Consider the following 19080-nt stretch of genomic DNA (forward strand, 5'->3'; position numbering starts at 1 on the left):
TAAAATATCCAAACTAGTTTGGGGAAAGACTCCCCGTATATTCTTCTACATAAAATCAATTCTTAGGGCAAAGGGCACTTCATAGTTCAACCTTCATATCAGCTCCTTGTCTACATCAACACATCTTAAATACAGTCCCACAAAGTTGTTTACAGAAAGGTAACAAGCAGCAGAATTTAACTGAAATGCAGCACTGATGAAGACCAGTCGATTAGGCAGCGGCTCCGCAGCATCAGGCTTTGACTCGTGTTTGTCCTACCAGAAATAAAACCTGACTCTGCTCAGTGACAGTGTGATCTCGGGTTTTTTGTTCAGTCCCTCTCAAAGTGAAAAGAGCTGGTCGTGTGACGTGTCCTGCTGCCGGCCGGCCTGCGGCGGCGGTCTGGGCGTGGAGGGCGGCACATCTCGGATCGTCTGGCTGCTGTAGTCTGTCGACTTGGCCCGGGCCTCCAGGAACTGATCGAACTCTGAAAAGGACAGAGTTAATACAGAGTCACGCACAGCAGAGGAGTGGAGGGACAGTCTGAGGTGACAGAACAAACCTTCACTGGACACTCCCTCGCACACCGATGAATGCTCGTCCGCCTGTTTCAAACAAAAGCAGTGACGTCTGGGTGATGAATCGCAAACATCAGGGGTTTTCTTTCAGGATGTAAACTTTTTCTTACCACATCAGAAGATAACCACTTGTCGATATCATTCTGCAGGGAGTTGTTCGTCACTGGTGGCATCTAAGAAAAAACAAAACAAAACATGAAACCATGGAATAACTACTGTTTTCATGTGTTTGCATCACTAATATTAAGACTTGTCCATTACATCCGTGTGTGTGTGTTGTTGTGGTATACACACCCCGCCTGTGACCTGCAGCCTGGTGTCCAGAGCTCCTGCCAGGCCCTCCACCGCTCCGGGGTCCTCGTACCGAACACTGCACACACGAGAGCAACGTGCACTCAGTGAGGGTCTGCAGCTCAACTCGGTCACACCAAAGAAAAAAATGTGGAAAAACCTCAAAAAGTAGCTAACATGCTGGCTACATTAAACATTAGTCATGTGTAATTAACTTATGAATGATTCATGCACACATTTAATTAAACTGCTGCTAAAGTGCAATGGCAGGAAGTAAATGTGGATAATGGATCAGAATTCAAATACCTGTATTAAAGGTGCTGTAGGCAGGATTCTGCATCTCCGCCATAGATGGCGATTTGACCCATCTAAGATGGCGATTTGAAACCTAGCACAGCCAATCCTGTCCTGTTTTCTCTGACATCACGCCCTTACGCAAGTTAAGCCCCTCCCACAAGAACGTGCAATGAACGCCCCTCGACCAATCACGGTTAGAGCCTCAGGGGCTCTTTTGATTGGTCAAAGATACCTGGAGCTGTCGAGATTCCTTTTCAGCTCAGAACAGAGACAGATGGAAACGCTGCGCCCTCGCGGTAGTGCAATTATGCTACACTCCTAAAGGATTATCAATGGATACTCTAACATTTAATCCAAAGAAAACAGAGAAAAATTAGCATTGACTAGCAAAATCCTGCCTACAGCACCTTTAAGCGTTCACTGTTAAGTATGTAGAAATGTCCAAATAACGCACTTACATGATGGGCTGACACTCAAAACCCTGATTATAACCACTAAGGACTCATTCTGATGACTCAGAAGGTTAATTTATTTGTAAATCCAATATTGTAAACATTGTTTAGTTTGAGATAGAAAGCCATCACCAATCATAATCACTTTATTGAGGCTCCTGTGAGCCAGTGGGAAACAAAAAGTCAGCAAGTGAGTATTCTGACCGGAAAAAATGGGCACCTGGAAGGATTTAAGCAGGTTTGATTTTGACTGGATCAGAGCCACTCCAAAATTACAACTTGTGGGATGCTGAGGAGTTCAGCATCTGTCAAAAGTTTAGTTTTTTTCCTGCCACCTCGTCACCGCTCACCTTTTCCTCTGATCGGCCAGCGAGCTGCTTCTGGTTTGGGCAAACATGTCGAATTCCTCCTCCTCTTCTGCAGAACACACACGTCACATTTCACTCACTGTGCTTGATCGGCTGCTGTTTATTTGAAGTTTGGGGAAAAAAAAAAACTGCAAACTGGAAAGTTAAATCATGCTGTGTTTATCACAAAATGACGTGATTCATTGATGCAAGTCATGTGCTTTAAAAATGTCTCAATATGTGATGTTGAGCTGCAACATCCTGTTTCATCCCACACACACACAAAAAAAGACTGTGAAAACAAGATAACACACACATAAGGACGTTGTGCTGCGACGAGCCTCGCGCAGCTTGACTCACTGTGTTTTGCTGCTGACTGCTGCTGAATGGCCCGGCTGCTGACTGTTGATTGGCTGGTTGTCGTGATGACGGCGGGTTGCGGTTGTGGTTGTGTGAAGGCTGCAGGCTCGGGGTGGAGGCCGATGACGCTGGAGCTTGTCGTACAGCTCTGCGCAGAACACAGCGGGCGTAACACTTCACTGCTGGTGTCAACTCTCACTTGCTGCTCAAACGCTAGTAAAACACTCTCACATGGACAGACTTCCATACCTGTGCTGCTGCCGCCGTCTGAGCCTTGTTTAGCCGATCGAACCTGAAACGCAGTGAGACCACACTGTTCAGCCAAAGCACATTTGCACACTCGATCCCAAAAAGCAGGGCTGCCGCTCACCTCTCGTAGCGGATGAAGGTGTTGTTGAGGTCGTCGTTGATCATGAGCAGCTCTTCGATCAGGCCTTCGTCCAGCAGCTGAGGGATGAGCTCCACCACTCGGGTCTGCATGCTCTTACACGTGGTGAACAGCTGCTGCTCAGAGCAAAGACAGCCAGAGATGGAGGCATTCTCTTCTTTCTGCAGCTGAGTTTCTACTTCATCTATACAGGATACCTACCGTTTTGTGTGGCAGCTTTATTTTTTAATACCGAGTTCACATTTGACATGTAGCTTCCTGGTCTGGAGGGGTTTTTTTTTTGTTTTTAACATTTGACCAGAAGAGACGAACAAAACACACAGCTGACGAGTATTTTTTATGACAGAACTGTGGATCAACTGTGCAAAAATAACATTAGATTCTCATGGAGGATTTTAACCAGCTGAGGATTTTTTGTCCAGTTTCGTCTCATCTTTTCTGGTCGTGTCTTGTCACCTTTAGATTTGTCTGATATTATCTGGTCTTGTCTTGTCTTTCTTAGCCACACCTGGACTAGTTTAGTCTTATCTTGTCTTGTATCATCTCATTTAGTCTTTTCTAGTGTCATCTGGTCTTGTCTATCACAACTAGCCTCAACTAGTCTCATCTAGTCCAGTTCATCTGGACTGATCTTACTGACTGAAAAAGCTGTAAATCGCCGTGTAAGGCAGCTGCGTCTTCGATGTTTGAGTGTGAATGTGACAATAGTCTGCTGTAGAGGAAATGTCTCGTGGTTTCAGACTCGGTAAAAAGGTCCCAGGAAACACACCTGCAGCAGCTCTGTGTCATCTGGCTTGCTCTGTCCAGGTAGGACTTCGTTTAGAATTTCAGACATGACGGTGAGATTCCCCCTCACCAGAGCCAGCTCCCCTCGCAGCTTCTGCTCCTGTCAAAAAAAAAGAAAGAGAAAAAAAAGAAGTGGTTAAATGCTTCAACACAGTTTAATCAAGTAAAAATTACAGCCTCTCATCTAAATGAACTACAGGATTATACTGCTGTTATATGAAGAATGAACCCTGACCCAGCCAATAATGCTAATATATTGAGGCAGCACTGCAGTAACATTGGGTCTTGTGTAACATCTCTGTGCTGTTGTATCAACTTTGCTTCATTTGCTCCCACAGTAGGCTTATATGAGAGTCACATCACCCTGAAACACCAAGAGAAATGCTCAATTGCATCATTTCCTCCCCAATATTACCAAATGAGGCTAGGAGAGCTCCCACACTCCTCAAGGGAATGTAACAGGAAGAAAGACCATTTTTTGCAGCATCAGCAGGAATCAAAAGAAACCACAAAACCAAAGCATGGATGTGGATAACAGCAGACTGGTTTTCCCCTCACTGGTACAAACTACTCAAAAACAATTGTGCTAAATCTCTTTACAAGGGAGCTTCTTGCACAAGAGCTTAATTAGATCGGCAAACATCAGCTGATAAATGATAAGCTGATTGCAACAGTAAATAGTGCGATTAATGCGATGACATTTGGTGAGTGCAGTTTTCGGTAGCTGTGAGAAAAACAACATCGAAGTGGGCCTGAGTGGAGGCCGCCTGACGCAGAGATACCTGTGCTGCAGAGAGCGAGGCCGGCCCGTCACTGCGCGGCGCTGGAGGCGACGTACTGAGGCTGGGAGCGGCGGCGGGAGCCGCTGGCTCTGGCTGCTGGGGGGGCTCGGGGGCGGGGGCCGACTCAGATGTCCCGCTCTCCGCGATACTCTGCAGGATGCAGGCATTACAGGTGTGAACCTTCCACCCAGTGCAGCTTTGGGTCTGTGGAGCCTCACCCTGTTTGGAGTGTGGATGGGAGACAGAGCGTCCAGGTCGGTCATGGGGAACTCCAGACCTCGCTTCCGGAGGTCGTCGTACACGTGGACCACCCCCGACAAGGAGGGAGAGCTGCGAAATGCGTCGGCCCACGACTGCAGAGGAGAAACGAAAAACACCATACATTAAAAAAAGACATGGCGCCACACTTCAACTTCTGAATCTGTGTCAAAACACAGTGGGTGGGAAATATGACGTTTTTGTACTTTGCTAAAGAGATTTCTATCGTGTATTTGCATTTTTCTGATTTACTTTATATAAGAAAAAAAAAAAAATGACATTTTCTTTAAACTGATTTGTTTTAACCTCTAAACCAGGGGTGCCTAACACATTTCGGAACAATTTTACCCTGAATGGGACTGGTAATACTAAAACAGTGTCAAGAAAACCTGAAAAATTCGAGATTTACAGTTGTTCTTTGTTGTGGTGCAGAGATTATATCATGAAAATGTCTAGATTTGCGATTAAGTTAACAGTGAGTAAACTACATCTATATTAGTTTAATGCTAGAAAATAAAGTTCCTTCTAAAATAAAGGTTTTAAATTGTGTTTTAGATATCATAAAGGGCCTAAGCATTAAGAGAGCTATGCAGGCTAAATCTGAAGGGGTTTAAGAGCAGTAAACACTACTGTACAAACCCACAGACATGACAGAGTTCAACTTAAGCAAACTTTATGAGCAAACAGATTTCACAACACCTGTAGAGTTTCTCATAGTAAAAGGTGAAAACTGGGTCAAATCCATTTCAAGAAAAAGGAAATATTGACAAGTGATAAGGCGAGTAAAGAAGCAAAACTCATCCGACAACAACACAACCTTCTGTTATTCATTTACTGTTTCAGTGTTTTTTGCTTCTTTTTTGCTTCCATCAGTCAATAATAATAAAAAAAAAGTTCATGCCTACTGGCTTCCAGGGTTTTACGATTGTTCAGTACATCACCTATTACCTACAAAATCTTTTTTACTATATCTTATGTTTGGAAAATATGCTCAGACAGAGCTCCGTCTCAGTTATAGTCTGTGTTTCATATATTTCATGTCTCCCCTGAACACTAAACGTTAGGTCGCTGTTAGATTTCGTGTCTTCAGGAGATGTTTCTTTTATTGTTTTATTCTCTCATTAAGTTTCGGGTGTTGTCATGAGCTCAAGGTTTAAAGCATCAGGTGTCTTCAGGTCACTTCAGCTTTATGTTTATATATATATTGATGTTCGTGTCAGTCAGGTTAAAGCCCAAAACTTTGAGGTCATGCTTGTGTTTCTCGGGTTTATGTTCCATATCTTTGTTCTCGTTTACACTTCCTCTCACCCAGTTTAGTGTCTCCACACTCCCTGTGTCTCGTCCTGATTATTATTGAACGCCTCACTGTCAGTCTGTGTGTATATCTGTGCCATCAGTCGTAGTTCTTACAGCCTTTTCCCTCTTCAGCTTCACGCTTACATTTTGGGTTACATATGAAGCAAGTGAGGAATTTAAAGATGGATAAATCCTCTCAAACATGGCAAATGATGGAAGAATTTGAACATGTACATACAGTATATATGAAGAATTTCCTCCCTTAAAATAAGAATTATAACCTTTTCTTTCACCCTCATTGTTCTGATTTTGCTCAATGAGATAAATCATATCTTTGCCAAGTACAGCCTTTATAATTACGCTCATCCTCACAGATCACTTTAAGGCAAGACCAATGATTCTAGAAGAGGGATTGTTTTTATTTTTGGTGGATGATTATGTCTTTTGTGAATTCATTTTGCTCAAAATCGATACTTGTCCTGCAGATTCTCACCTGAATGAGGCTGAGCACCCGGTCGTGGAGCGCTGTCGGCGGGTTGTATTTAGGAAGAATAGATCGAACCAAAACTCCTTCAACAAAATCCTGTGAGGCCACCAAAACGTGGAAGCGATGGCCACAGTTCTTCACGCAGGCCTCCAGGACCTATCAGACCAAACCGATCAGAAAACACCAGCCACATAATCACACACTGAAACCGTCTCCTCTTGGCCCGGAAGCGCCTTCAAATAACTCCTCAGATCAATCAGAACAAAATGAACATCCCCACATGCATTCACTGAGAGGATTACTCACAGTGAGAGCCAACATGATCTCCCTGAAGTTCTTGTTTCCTACAATTCTCTTCTTAATAGCTTTGACTGCATCTCTGGGCCTGTGGAGGGACACAATTCTCATGTTAAAGAAAAAAAAGCAATAATTATTCACAAACAGGACAAGTGTAAATGAAAATGTCAAACCATAAACATACACTAGAAACAGACTTTTAGGACACTGTGACCAATGCAGATAAAAACAGAATGAAATGCTTTATAAATCTAATAAAACAATTCTGTCTCCAACAGAGCATAAACAATATTACTCATTTACTTAATCTGGGCAATATTAGCAATCCCCTGTTTTCAATCCAATCACAACCAACATTCTTATAACATTCTGTAATGCTGTCATCTTGTTTTTCTGGCGCTATCTTCCCCTTCAAATGTTTGAACTGCAACATTTCACTATTGCATGGAAAATATTGGTTGGTTGGTCTGACCATAATAAAAGAAAAAAGCATCAGCATCAATCTGAATTTGACACAATATTCTCAATTATTGAAGAATTTGAGTTTGTATTGATACAAATCACAAAATCTTCATCCAGCATTCATATTATATATTTACTAAGACACAAAGAAGGATGATTAAATGATTAAAATGTACATCTTGTTGTCTGTATGAGTGGTAAAGAACCCAGAATGATCAGTCTTTACCCCTCATCTGTCTCGTTGATAATGTCACATATCTCCATGTTGAGTCCCCAGTCGTCCGACTGCAGAGAGCCCGACGTCGCTCGCTCTGTCAGCACAAACACACAATCAGGTGAGATGAAGACTGACACCGACACACGAAAATGTAAACGCATGACAATTACCCCATGACAGAAGTGTTTTAACTAAAATTTCAAGGGTCTGTGTGAGATGTGTGTGACTAGAGCAATAATTTATTCCATTTTTAGTTTTAGATATTCAAAAGAAATATCAAATATATGTATGAAAAGTCTCCCTTCTTGTAATACCACTTTGAACCACATAGTGCTGCTGCAAATCACTCCAGCTTCCCTCAAACTTGCATTTCAGAGGGGTCAGTGCAAACAAGTGTCCCACTGAGGACGAACTGAAAGATATCCTGACTCATTCCTCGCACCCAAAGCATGAAGGTGGTCTTGCTAAAATCCTACATACTGCACCTTCTGACATTAATTTATTTTTTTCATGTGGACTTTGCATGTTCTACCTGTGCCTAAGTGGCTCAATCTGTGTCCCTGTTTGAAGGTATAATGGACTGGTTACCGTCCAGCTCCGTCCTCAGCGTCTGCTCATAAAACATCCAGTCCACACTTTTTTCAATAAAGAAAGAAAGGATCACATATTTCATATTTCACATAAAGCTGAAAAATCAGCTTCTTTCCTGCTCTTTGCTGATGTATATTAGTTAAAGCCAATTCATATTTGTAGTATTGGTAGAGTAGTGTCTGCTCACACATTCAGTGACATGAACACTCACCATTAATGGTTGGTTTCATTGTAAGTGACAAACTACAGTAGTTTCAGTATTAAATTTGAGGTTGTACGGTTTAATCTCCACTTTTTCTTATATCCATTTTAATTTGTTCCACATCCACATTATTTCCTACAATCCTCTTCTGTTTGTGAATGACTCAAGGTAACATGATTTCTGAAAACAGGGCTAATACACTCAACAGGATTGCAGAAATTGTAAAATGTTAAAAGAACAACAACATAGCAGCAGTAATTAGCTTAATTCAATTTACTTCATACAGTCCTCCAAATAGTCAATAAGAAGAAAACTCTGGTAGGAGCAAACTCACAATAACTTTTACTATAGTGTACTGTGTACCAGACTGGTGCATTTATGACAAAATTAGGAAAAACAAGACTTGATTTACACACAGAGCTACCTCGTGCAACAGAAACTGTGAATATTCACAACTATTAATTGTAACAGGTTATACTTTGTTTTTTTTAATCACACATTTTATTCAAGGAAACTAGTAATAAATAATATGGAGAAAAAAAAAACATTTAGGAGTCATTAAAGCACATTGATAGATTCTTTTTAATGATAACTGGTGAAAAATGTGTGGTTTTGGTCAATTTTACGACTGAACTGCAAGAAAAATTGGAATGAATTGGACAACATTGACATGAACTTTAAAGTGTCTCTTTCAACGAAACCTAGAGGATAAATTTCTCATTCCCTCATATTTGAATGGGTTTTATAAAGAGTTAAGGGTTTTGATGTCATCTCTGTTAAAAGAAGAGCTTTTAATGGTGGTTTTTGGTGCTATCTTCTGTATTAATTTTGATTAGTACTGGCTGTGTCTAAATGGTTTATTTCGGGTTTTATGCCTTGGTCTCTGTTAACACTGATAGCTTGTTTTATGGTTTCATATGAGGCTGGATTTTGTGAATGAAAGCCGTTCATATCCATCCAAACAGCTCAGTGATATTTTGCTTTGGAACTTATGAGGTTAGTTCACAAGTTAATCAGAAACCTCAGATGTGTGTTTGCACCAAACTCAGAAGGTCTTTTTCTTCCTTCAGTGGTTGCACATAAGTCTCTAAATCTCCCTCATTCCTTTCCACCCTTGTGCACAGCCTCACCCTCACTCCCTTTCCTCTCACACCCCCTTCCCCTCTCTGTATCCCCTCCCTCCGGCAGCCTCCACTTCATGTGACTGTCAGCTGCTTCTGTTCTGGTTCGCCTCTGAAAAGCTGACATTTCTGTGTGAGAAAGTGGGTGGAGATCAGAGGAAGGAAGGTCTCAGATTGCTGTGCAACATGACTTTCCCCATGAAGCCTGCACATCTTCAGGTGTCTGCAGCACATCTGGAGCCTTTCTGGGTGTGTTGATCACTCATTTGCTTTGGTTTTCATGTTCACAAGCTTCCTGCTGCCTTTAAAGTGAACTTGGTCTATTTTCCAGGCTGAGAAAGTCTCGCGGAAGATGAGAAGTCAGAGTTTCACACTAAGTGAATGTGTAAGCAGAAGAAACGCATCAGTCATTGAGGAAGTAAGAGGAAACGCTCAACAGCTCCTCGATTGGGGGATAAAGCTGTCACTTAAACTACAGCGACCAATCAGATGAGAGATCAGAGCGCGTAAGTCCCGCCTCCTTCCCTGAACGACTTATTTTCGATTTATCTGTTTTTCCTTCAAATATCTTCAAATTTAAAAATGTATGGCAAAAATAAATAGACGATTTAGGTTGAAGTTAGTGAGTCCTTAAGATGTCTATAATGTAACTTGAAAAACAAAGACGAGTTTAATCCAAAGGAGCTCAACTTCTTTGCATTTCAAAGAGAAAACTGCGACTTACCGATTCTTTGACCGACGGGCGTGGAAAACGGGTTCCCTATAAGAAACTCCATCGTCTCCCCCAGCGAAAACATCCTGAAAGAGTACCAGCCCGCTCCTCTGAAAACAACGTAGCAGTCTGTCAAGTGTGGAGCTTGACGAGTAGAGTTTGGAGCTGCTGCTTTCAGGCTGCTGCTGCTCAGAGGCGCACTGACTCCAGCGGGGTCACGTGAAGCCTCCCAGAGCCAGGAAATAAATAACAGACTGAAGGAGCCCCGCATCCACGAGCCTCCTCACTTCACTCAGAGCCCGCGTTGCTACAAGTGCAAGTCACACACACTTCTTTGTGGAAATGATACACTAAAACATGTATCAAAATGAAACTGTTTGTGAACAAAGTTTATTAAATAGCTCACCCTCCAAAATATACAACAAAAAGTACACAATTTAAACTTAAAAGATTTTATCTGTTGTTGCACAGACTTCAGTTGGTAAAAATGTCTGTTTCTTCACACAGCCACACAATCAGTACAAAAAAATAGCTGTAACTTGAACACAAAAACCAATTTTAATGACACCTCCTGGTGAAAATTGCTGTTGAACCCCCCCCCACCAAAAAAATAAAAAAAACAAAAAAAAAAAAACCTATAACCACTGCAATTTGGTTTGCAATGCAATTTTCAGTGACAGAGTGGCATTTTACAAATTGCTTGATTGCTTCCTGGGCCAAATTGGAGCCTTGTAGGGGCCAATTTTGACCCATGGGCCTTATGTTTGACACCCTCGCTTTAAAGGCGTGTGGGTAACACTGACAGAAGTTCACTGCATCCACTAATAATTCAACAGAAAAGAGCAAAAAGAGTCATTCATGAGGTTGGATATCTACATTGCATCAACATTTAATTTAATTGCATGAATTTATCGATATCTTGAAATTCCCAACAATGCAATAAATTCACTACCATGAACTATTTCAAACTTTTTATCTGACTGACATAGACTGTCAGCAAATGGAACGGTTACTGCATCTTTCACATGTGTGCGTTCATCTCTGCAAAATCTATCAGCAGCAACAATTTGCGCCCCTCACTTTCATGGACTCGCAGCTCATAAACTCCACAGGGAGGCCTTGGGCAGGTGGACCCAATGAAGGAGTGAACAGAGAGAAGCACAAGATGCAAGAGAAGAGTGGAGGGAGAGCACATGACCAACACCAGGCAGGCAACATAAAGACGGCACACGAACAAAAGCCTGGAGTCCTGGAGGCCGCCTGTCCTGCCTGCTTCAAAGCCCTGAGGACCCCTGAAGCGAGAGCAAAGACCTCAGTATGAACCCATGAAGCAAGGACAAACATAACCATAAGTAAGAACAGCATGAAACAACAATATGGCTAAAAGAAGCATAAATAATGTGTATAAATACAGAAACAAAAGGATCTCCTGCACATTCCATGCATGCATGAACCTTCTCCTGAAAGACTTTTTCAGACATGTTTGTGTTGTCTCATAGATAACTTGGGACACTGATTGAAGTCTGATTGATTGCTGATGTGAGCAAGAAAAACTGATTTACTCTTCCGGACCCCATTACACAACATATATGAACAATACCTCCAGTTAAACTGGATTTAATCAAACACACTAAAATGTTTTCATATAACACTTAAAAAAATTTGCAATCCAAATGAGATGACTCCTGTTTCCAGCAGCATGGCTGCAATAACTTGACTCAGTCATCAGTTTGTAGCTTGTCCTCAGGAATGGAGATCAATATAAATAATAAGTGTTCTTTACTGTGGTATACATCTTCATAGTCTCTGAGACCACCTGACACATGCTGGCACTGGGTGGACGCTGGCATGTGAACAGCACCATCTGGTGTCTTTAATTTAGTTTTCCTCTCAAGAAATAAAATAGATGAAAAAATAGACCTTTTTTTTATGTCACATGCTAAAATCCACTGATTTAACCCTCAGTCAGAGGCCTCGCTACGAGGCAACACAGGCATTTCCCTAGGGCCCCGAGCTGAAGGAGGCCCCGAGGGACGGCTGACATCAGTCAATTTCAATGACAAATTCAAGGCGCTACACTTGACGCTGCAACGACAGCATGTCGAAAATCCCCCGCATGGGGCCCTTCTCCGAGTACTCACAGGTAGTTGCTAGTCGGGGCCCCGACAGACGGCGGATATCAGCGACACAACTTGACTCCCCCCCCCCCATACATTACAATGACACGTCGGGAACCTACCTAATGGGGCCCCACTCCTCACTTAGTAACGTTCTGTCATCTTGTAATTTGTATCAAGGCTCATTTTCATATCTAGGTCAAATTAGATGATGACGTCATTTAAAACGATACATTGTTGCAAACTCCTCAGTCAGGAAGGTTCTAAATGATGTCTTCATACAGAAAGCACACAGGCGTAATTTACGTAGGGTTGGTGGGTTATGAAAACCCATGGGCCCCCCTGGCGCCCCGACGCTCCGTGTTCCGAGTGAGCAGCGCTCTGCGCCACTCCGACGCTCTGTGTGAGCACCGCACCATTCGGCACCAGTCGGGTCAGCATCGCACGGACACGCTCGCCAAACCCCCCCCCCCTTTGGCAACTCTCGGCACCGCATGAAAACCCATGTGGAATACATCCCAGCTACGCCACTGAGAAAGCAGGAACCATATTGGTGCAAAGTGAGTCACGTGAAGCGACAGAGCTACAGCCATAGAGTCCTGACTCCTAATCATTCAAAGGCAGCTTTTAAATGGAAGTACAGATATCTATTGTCACACATCTATTGTATTTCATTATTCTTTTGCAAATGTAGAAATACTATCTACAGTTACAAATCAGATTTGATTGGTGCCTTGTCTCATGTCATCACATAGCAACATTTGAAGAATTTAGATTGATTTGAATTGATTGAAAGTCCTTTTTTTGTCTCAAAGAGGGGAAATGCAGTGTTCCAGCAGCACAGAGAATAGAAATGTGAAATGTGAAATGTACAAAGCCCAACCATAAATACATTTTTTTTATATAATTCAAATATAAATTTAGGATAGATATAATGAAATAACAGATGTAAGCTAACTGACATAGTTAAATATAATTTAAATAGAAATTTAAGCCAGATATAATTAAATAACTGATATAAACTAACAGATATAAATTAATAATTTACATATACATCTAAGACAGATATAATTAAATAAATAACAGATATACAGTAACAGATATACATTAAATATAATTCAAATACACTTTTAAAACAGGTACATATGTAGACTATAATAATAATAACTGATATAAATTAAATATAATTTAAATATACAGTTAAGACAGACACATATGTACAATATAATAGAAAAATGTGAGAAACAAAAAAGACACACAGGAGTTTCACAGAGTTGAATGGATGATGGATGATAATGAATGACTGCACCCCCCCCCCCTCCTTTTTTGATTGACAGGTCAGTGAGAGGTTTGAGTCCTCCCAGTTCCATAGCAGCGGTGCATCAGACACATTTACCGGTATTTTTTTTTTTCTATCGTGAGAAATACAATGTGTGGCGTGAGTGCATGACAGAAGACCGAAATGCGTGACTGTCACGCTCAGTGCGTGAGACTTGAGAGCCCTGCCAGTTTGCATGGGGCTTGGGGCCGACATGACTGTAAGCCATTGCATCAACGTGCAGTCAGTGTTGTCAAACACACACAATGAAGCGGACTTATCCCTCAGGGCACGCTGAGAGAAGAAAAATCAAGAAGAGGATGAAAAGAAAAAAACATGATGGTAAGTGAGAATGTGTAAGCTATGTGTGTTACTTTATAAAAAAAAGTTAGTGCCAGTTAGTCCAAGAGACTTTGTCTCAAACTCCCAGTCATCCACCACCAAGCACCAGAAAAGTAAGCTGAGTCCGTGCAAAGTGATTTCAACCATTTTCTTCAAAACACATTAATAAAGTCTGTATATAATCATTCACATTATTTGACAGCGTGGTTAACAACACACTTCTGTGGTATGACGAACTGAGAGCACATATTTACCTCTGCCAGCAGAGGTAATGTAATCATCATGGATTGTTTGTCTGTCCTTCTGTCTGTCTGTTGACAACATAACTTCCAAACTATGGCACGGATTATGACCAAATTTTCACCGTTATGAATCAAAGTATTTCTTTGCTGATCCTTCGTCCTGGACTTCATTCATCATAATTCTGGGCCTGAGAGGCCCCATAGACCCTCTTGCCTAGGGCCCCCAGGGGATCTAGAAACACCCCTGCCCTCAGTCAGACAGATTCAGAGATAACTTTATGATCAGTGAAAGTGAGAAAGTGTGTGTTTGTCTAGAGTCAATCAAAAGACTCAATTTGTGTTTTCATTTTACGAAATTAATGTAAATAATACATAACGTTTAACTTATGGGTCAATCCACTCCAACAGTCATAATCCTGACACATGAATTAAATGTAACCACCAATCACTGCATGTGATGTTGCCAAACCACTGAATTGAAGCAAAAAAGGGTCCTCTCAATCTTAAATGGTCTTAAATTGTTTTCCCTGTTACAACCTGAAATACTTTAATCTGCTTTTTGGGTGAAAAGTGACACATCGTCTCTTCTTGGAGGAAACAAACAATTTGTAGCTGAATTAGAAACATTTTCTCCGGAAAGGATTAGATAACTTACAAAGAACAACCAGGACAAATTTGGGAATATTTGAAGTATATTTTATACTTTTCTGGAACATGAAGACATTTGTCTCATGAACTGAGGCAAGAACTTGAAAAGTTGGAAAGGCTTTGTTCCTGTGTAGCTATCCGTGTTTGTGTGTGTGCGTGTGTGTGTGTAAGTTCCTCTTAAAACAACATTGTCTTATTTTATCTCATTAAAACCACTTAAGTTAAAATTTTTCTGTATCCACTAAAACAACATGATTCACTCATCGAAGGACAGCTGCTATAGCCTGAACCATCAACAGCCTGCCTGGGTGAAATAAAAGCATTTTAATCAAAGAAATGACAGGATTTCATTAGTTTAAAGGTGTTATATGGTGATTATCATTAATCTGTATAAACACCCCTCTGTTTTTCAGACTGAATGTTTACTAAAGGATGATGCAGATCATGAAAATGAGAATTAAAATTCTAAGTATAAATTACAAATGTGTAAATCTGAGCAAACAGTGAACACTGTTTTATATATTTCTTATAAGTTAATGATTACATGAAATCCAACAGCAGTTTTCTCCAGATAAACCAGCAGTCTTCACCCCAGTACTTATACTTGAGTTATGTATTTTATGTAAAATGCCAATTAAGAAAACATTTTTTTATTCAGCTTGTTTAATAATCCAATAAAAATTATTATTCGAGGCTCTAAAATGTTGTTTTAGAGCCAGTACAATATAAACATGTGCTCATAAAAAATAAATTATTTAAACCTCCTGCATGTGGAGAATGAGGATGCAACAAAATATTTAAAAATTTCACTAAAATGACATTTAATACCAAAATAAATGATAAATGTATTCATCGGATAAGAAGTATTTATCACTGACATGTATTATTGTTTCTTTTTCAGACTGAACAGTGTCCAACTCAGCCATATCACCAGGCATTGCTCTGATGACTGTTCTGTATGTTGTGTTTGTGGATCTTCACCACAAGATGGAGGCATTGATTGAATTTATCAGAACCATCTTGAATCTTTTTTTTTTTCTTGTTTACAGTTCTAAAATTCTGCTTTTAGAGGAACCATGAATTCACATAAATGTGAGCACACACGTCTGTCAGCATGAGCAGACGTTATTAGAAGCACATGAATCAGATTCATCTGATGTTTTTTTTGTGACTGAAGGAACCTTTGAGGCGGTTGCATCATATTTTAAACTGTTACGTCACACTTTCAGTGATTACATTACATTTTCAGCTCCTTCTGTTCTGTTTATTCACATAAAAAGCGTTGTTTTGTCTTGGCTGTATATCAGTAGACAGATAAACGTCTTACCATAAGTAGCTTAAGTTTTTATGAACAGCTATAAAAGATGGTTGTTTTCTTTTCACCCCTATATGTAAAGTGTAATATGTGTGAGAAAGGACAGAAGCTCAGTGCACGTCTCCAAACCAACAAAGCTGCTTGTTCACTACAGTTTATTCCACATTCTCCCAGCTTTGTTAAACTCAGAGCGCCAGGATGATTGAATATCTCAGCTGACTGTGGAGGATAAGAGACGACATTCAACTTGTTTTATGACCCGATCCTCATACAGATTCATATCAAACCCAAGTCCCAGATAAATTAAATTATCACCTCCGGGTTTAGATACTTAGAAACAAAGATCTGATTATTGGGAAAACTGTCTGAATGTAATGTTTTGAAAGTGAATGAGACTGATGTTGGAGTGGCATGGCCACGCCATGAAAGAAGGCTATTATCAGACCGAAAAGGCATGAAATGTCATTTCAAAAGCACATACACACATACACAAACTCACTATTAATTTACACAGACCAGTTAACTTCAAATTCGTGTTTCTGAACTGTGAGGCGACACCAAGTTTCCAGGAGAAAAAAATGCATACATGCACACATGGAGTCATTATTTCTCTGATAAACCCACAAAAAAGCGTTTTATTTTCCACCTCTAATCAAATCCCAGTGGGGGGTATTATCTGTATTTTCCAGGTATAAGCTGGCATGCAGTTGGTGAAAGTGGCTGATGGCATGTGTGTGTGTGTGTGTGTGTGTGAGTGTGTTTTCTGTCAGGGGCCATCAGCCAGCAGCCGTGTGGTAGAAAGGCCCGGGAAGGAAAAGTTTACTTACTGAATTACCCTGCTCAATCATGTCGGGATAAAACGGCAGTTTGAGCTGATTAAGCGAGGGAAAGATTTTGGAGATGTTTCCATTCGGCTCTCACTCACTGTATCACTGTGTGCCTGAGAGGAACGTTTGGAGAAAACCACACACACGCACACACACACACACACACACACACTGAATCCCAAACTGTCTCCCATTCAAATGACATAACCGGCTATGATTTCGGGAGATTTCAGGAAGTGTATGCCGGCATGTATGAGTGCGTCAGGGGCAAATAATGGATCCTTGACCTCCAGGGGTCAACCTCAAACATGTGTCCGATCTTTCTAACGCTTAACAAAATATCAATTGCATGCTGATTTGTGTTGGGAAAATAGGCAGCACGATCGTTAGATCTTTGCGCAAATAACGGGCCCATTATTTGCGCAGCGCAATCGGTGGATCGCGCAAAATGAGCGCTTTACATGCATGTGAATGTGTGTGTGGTTGTAAATTGATCCCTCCTACTCCGAGGAGGAGGAGAGGGAGGAGGAAGAGGAGGAGGAGGAGGAGGAGGAGGAGGGAGCTGAAGCAGGAAGGAAGGCAGGCGGAGAGCGACGGGAGGGAGGGAGGCTCTGAATGCTAACAAGCCCCGTCGTAATCGCGTCGCTCCGTAGGTCGGGTTTGTTAAAACATCTTTGCAATGGAGAGGAACGACGACCACTATTAAAAGTCCGACTATGCGCCAGTGCCGCGTCCGCCCCGCGCGCGTCCCGGAGCCCCGCCGTCGCCTCCACGCTTGACCACAGAAAACCGTCTTTTTCCGCCGAGTGAAATGTATCGCGACTGCTCGGGATTCACATTCTGACAATGGAGATTGAAAATATCGTGGCCAACACGGTTCTCCTGAAGGCGAGGGAAGGTAAGACTGCGCTCCTGTGATTTCTGTCTCTCAGAAAAATAAACATTTTTTTTTTCTGGTTTTTCATCCACGACGCGGCCACGGACGAGCCCGAGCTCTCCGCCTGTCCTCCGTCGGGTTTCTGCCTCCTTCCCTGTCTCCCATCCCTGCGCACTGTTTTCTCTGTTTTGCACCCGTTGGATTGTAAATCAGCTGTTTGCACTCTGTCGACGCCGTGAAGGGAAACTAGAGGGTTGGAGAAAAATCCCGCACAGGTTAACGCAAGGCCCGGAGGAGAAACAACGCAGGGAGTGTTTGCAGCATCGCGCTTCGATGGCAGCGCCGAGCGGATTTTTTCACACGGGCACCGGCGGTTTCGCGGATATTTCACGATTTACGATGACATAATGGCCATTTAATGGCATTCCCATTACACTGTATTCAGTGTGGCGCAAATTCTAGCTGCGCAGCGGGGCTGCGCGCCTCCGCGCCGCCGTACCTGTCATTGAGGCTTTCTGCGCCTTTCCAGCCTAATTGGGAGGTAAAGTGTGGCGTTTGACGCAGGAGTGTGTCGCTGCGTTGCTGTTTGCTTGTTGATTGAGAGAAGGGGTTAGGATTGTGGTGTATTAATGTTTTTTTTTTTTCTGAAAGAGAAGAAGGCCATGCACCCCCCGCGGGCGGCCCGTGCGCCACAGCCGCGGGTGTGCGCGCCGCGCCGCGCCGCGCCGCGGGCCGGTGAGCCCGCAGCAGCAGCAGCTCACCTGGAGGAGGGAACACAGGCGAGCATCCATCTGTTTTCCAGGAGATGGCAGAGCAGAGAGGATACTTTAGTAGGCAGTGAGTGGGCGCAGGGTGGGTGTGCAACACTGTATCAGCAGCCAGAGGACAGAAAAAAAAAGCTGTAATTACTCCTCAACGATTTCCACTCCTATTTTTTTTTTTCCTTTTCACTGTTTTCCAAACGGATTGAACACCAGGAAGAGGATCTATGGTCGCACAGGATGTTCTGCAAGTGGATCCATCTCACACAGCGTTCCGGCCCCCCCCCCCTCCCTCCCAGACCCCTCTCCATCACAGATGTGGAGGCTCAGGTCGCAGCAGCTCTGAGAGAGGCCTCCCCCTGCTCGTGGTTTACATTATATTCAGAATGCGTTTCATTTCATTTGGAGACTGAACGCCAACACTGCTGTGAAATGGATTATTCACAGAGGCGGCGAATCCATTTCAGAGCGGCGGTCTGTGCTGGGGGGGCGTCGGGCCTCCCCGTGCCTGCAGTTACACGGTGTTTGACACTGCCCTGCGAGGATCTACAGGCCCGATACCTGCAGGAGTCCTGCAGAGGAGGAGAGCGCGGCTCCAGTGCTGCTCCATTACCAGTCGATAGAAATGGCTTTATTATTTATTGCTCCGCTCATGGCCGCCGCGCTGGAGCCCATCCCAGCTCGCAGTGGGCGAAGGCGGGCTGCATCCGGGACGGGTCAGCGGCCCAC

General features: G+C 42.5%; 2 protein-coding genes across 3 annotated transcripts in view; one reads left to right on the forward strand and one right to left on the reverse strand.

Moving 5' to 3' along the window:
* Positions 1-13: 13 nt before the first annotated feature.
* LOC115390952 (target of Myb protein 1) lies at positions 14-10110 on the reverse strand. The gene is made up of 15 exons (XM_030095013.1): positions 9917-10110; positions 7288-7372; positions 6609-6687; positions 6309-6458; positions 4480-4614; positions 4262-4411; positions 3463-3579; positions 2676-2809; positions 2555-2597; positions 2306-2453; positions 1949-2015; positions 853-928; positions 669-731; positions 543-585; positions 14-467 (listed from the first exon to the last, which is right to left on the reverse strand). The coding sequence occupies exons 1-15, from the start codon at positions 9987-9989 to the stop codon at positions 322-324; spliced, it is 1509 nt and encodes a 502-aa protein (XP_029950873.1). The 5' UTR covers positions 9990-10110; the 3' UTR covers positions 14-321.
* Positions 10111-17276: 7166 nt separating this feature from the next.
* The window catches only part of grk4 (G protein-coupled receptor kinase 4), a 49957-nt gene continuing 48153 nt past the window's right edge, over positions 17277-19080 (forward strand). For both annotated transcript variants that reach the window (XM_030095008.1, XM_030095007.1), the window contains exon 1: positions 17277-17611. In XM_030095008.1, coding sequence (XP_029950868.1) covers positions 17560-17611 — 52 coding nt within the window. In that variant the 5' untranslated portion in view covers positions 17277-17559. The remainder of the gene's footprint in view (positions 17612-19080) is intronic.

This window comes from Salarias fasciatus, chromosome 6, assembly GCF_902148845.1.
Source record: "Salarias fasciatus chromosome 6, fSalaFa1.1, whole genome shotgun sequence".
Taxonomy (NCBI): domain Eukaryota; kingdom Metazoa; phylum Chordata; class Actinopteri; order Blenniiformes; family Blenniidae; genus Salarias; species Salarias fasciatus.

Coding starts and splice junctions, on each gene's coding strand:
- LOC115390952 (XM_030095013.1), bottom strand. CDS start 9,989: ATGTTTTCGCTGGGGGAGACGATGGAGTTTCTTATAGGGAACCCGTTT. Junction 6,688..7,287: donor ATCAACGAGACAGATGAGGG/GTAAAGACTGAT, acceptor GTCCCTCCACAG/GCCCAGAGATGCAGTCAAAG. Junction 2,810..3,462: donor ATGACACAGAGCTGCTGCAG/GTGTGTTTCCTG, acceptor TGCTCTGAGCAG/CAGCTGTTCACCACGTGTAA.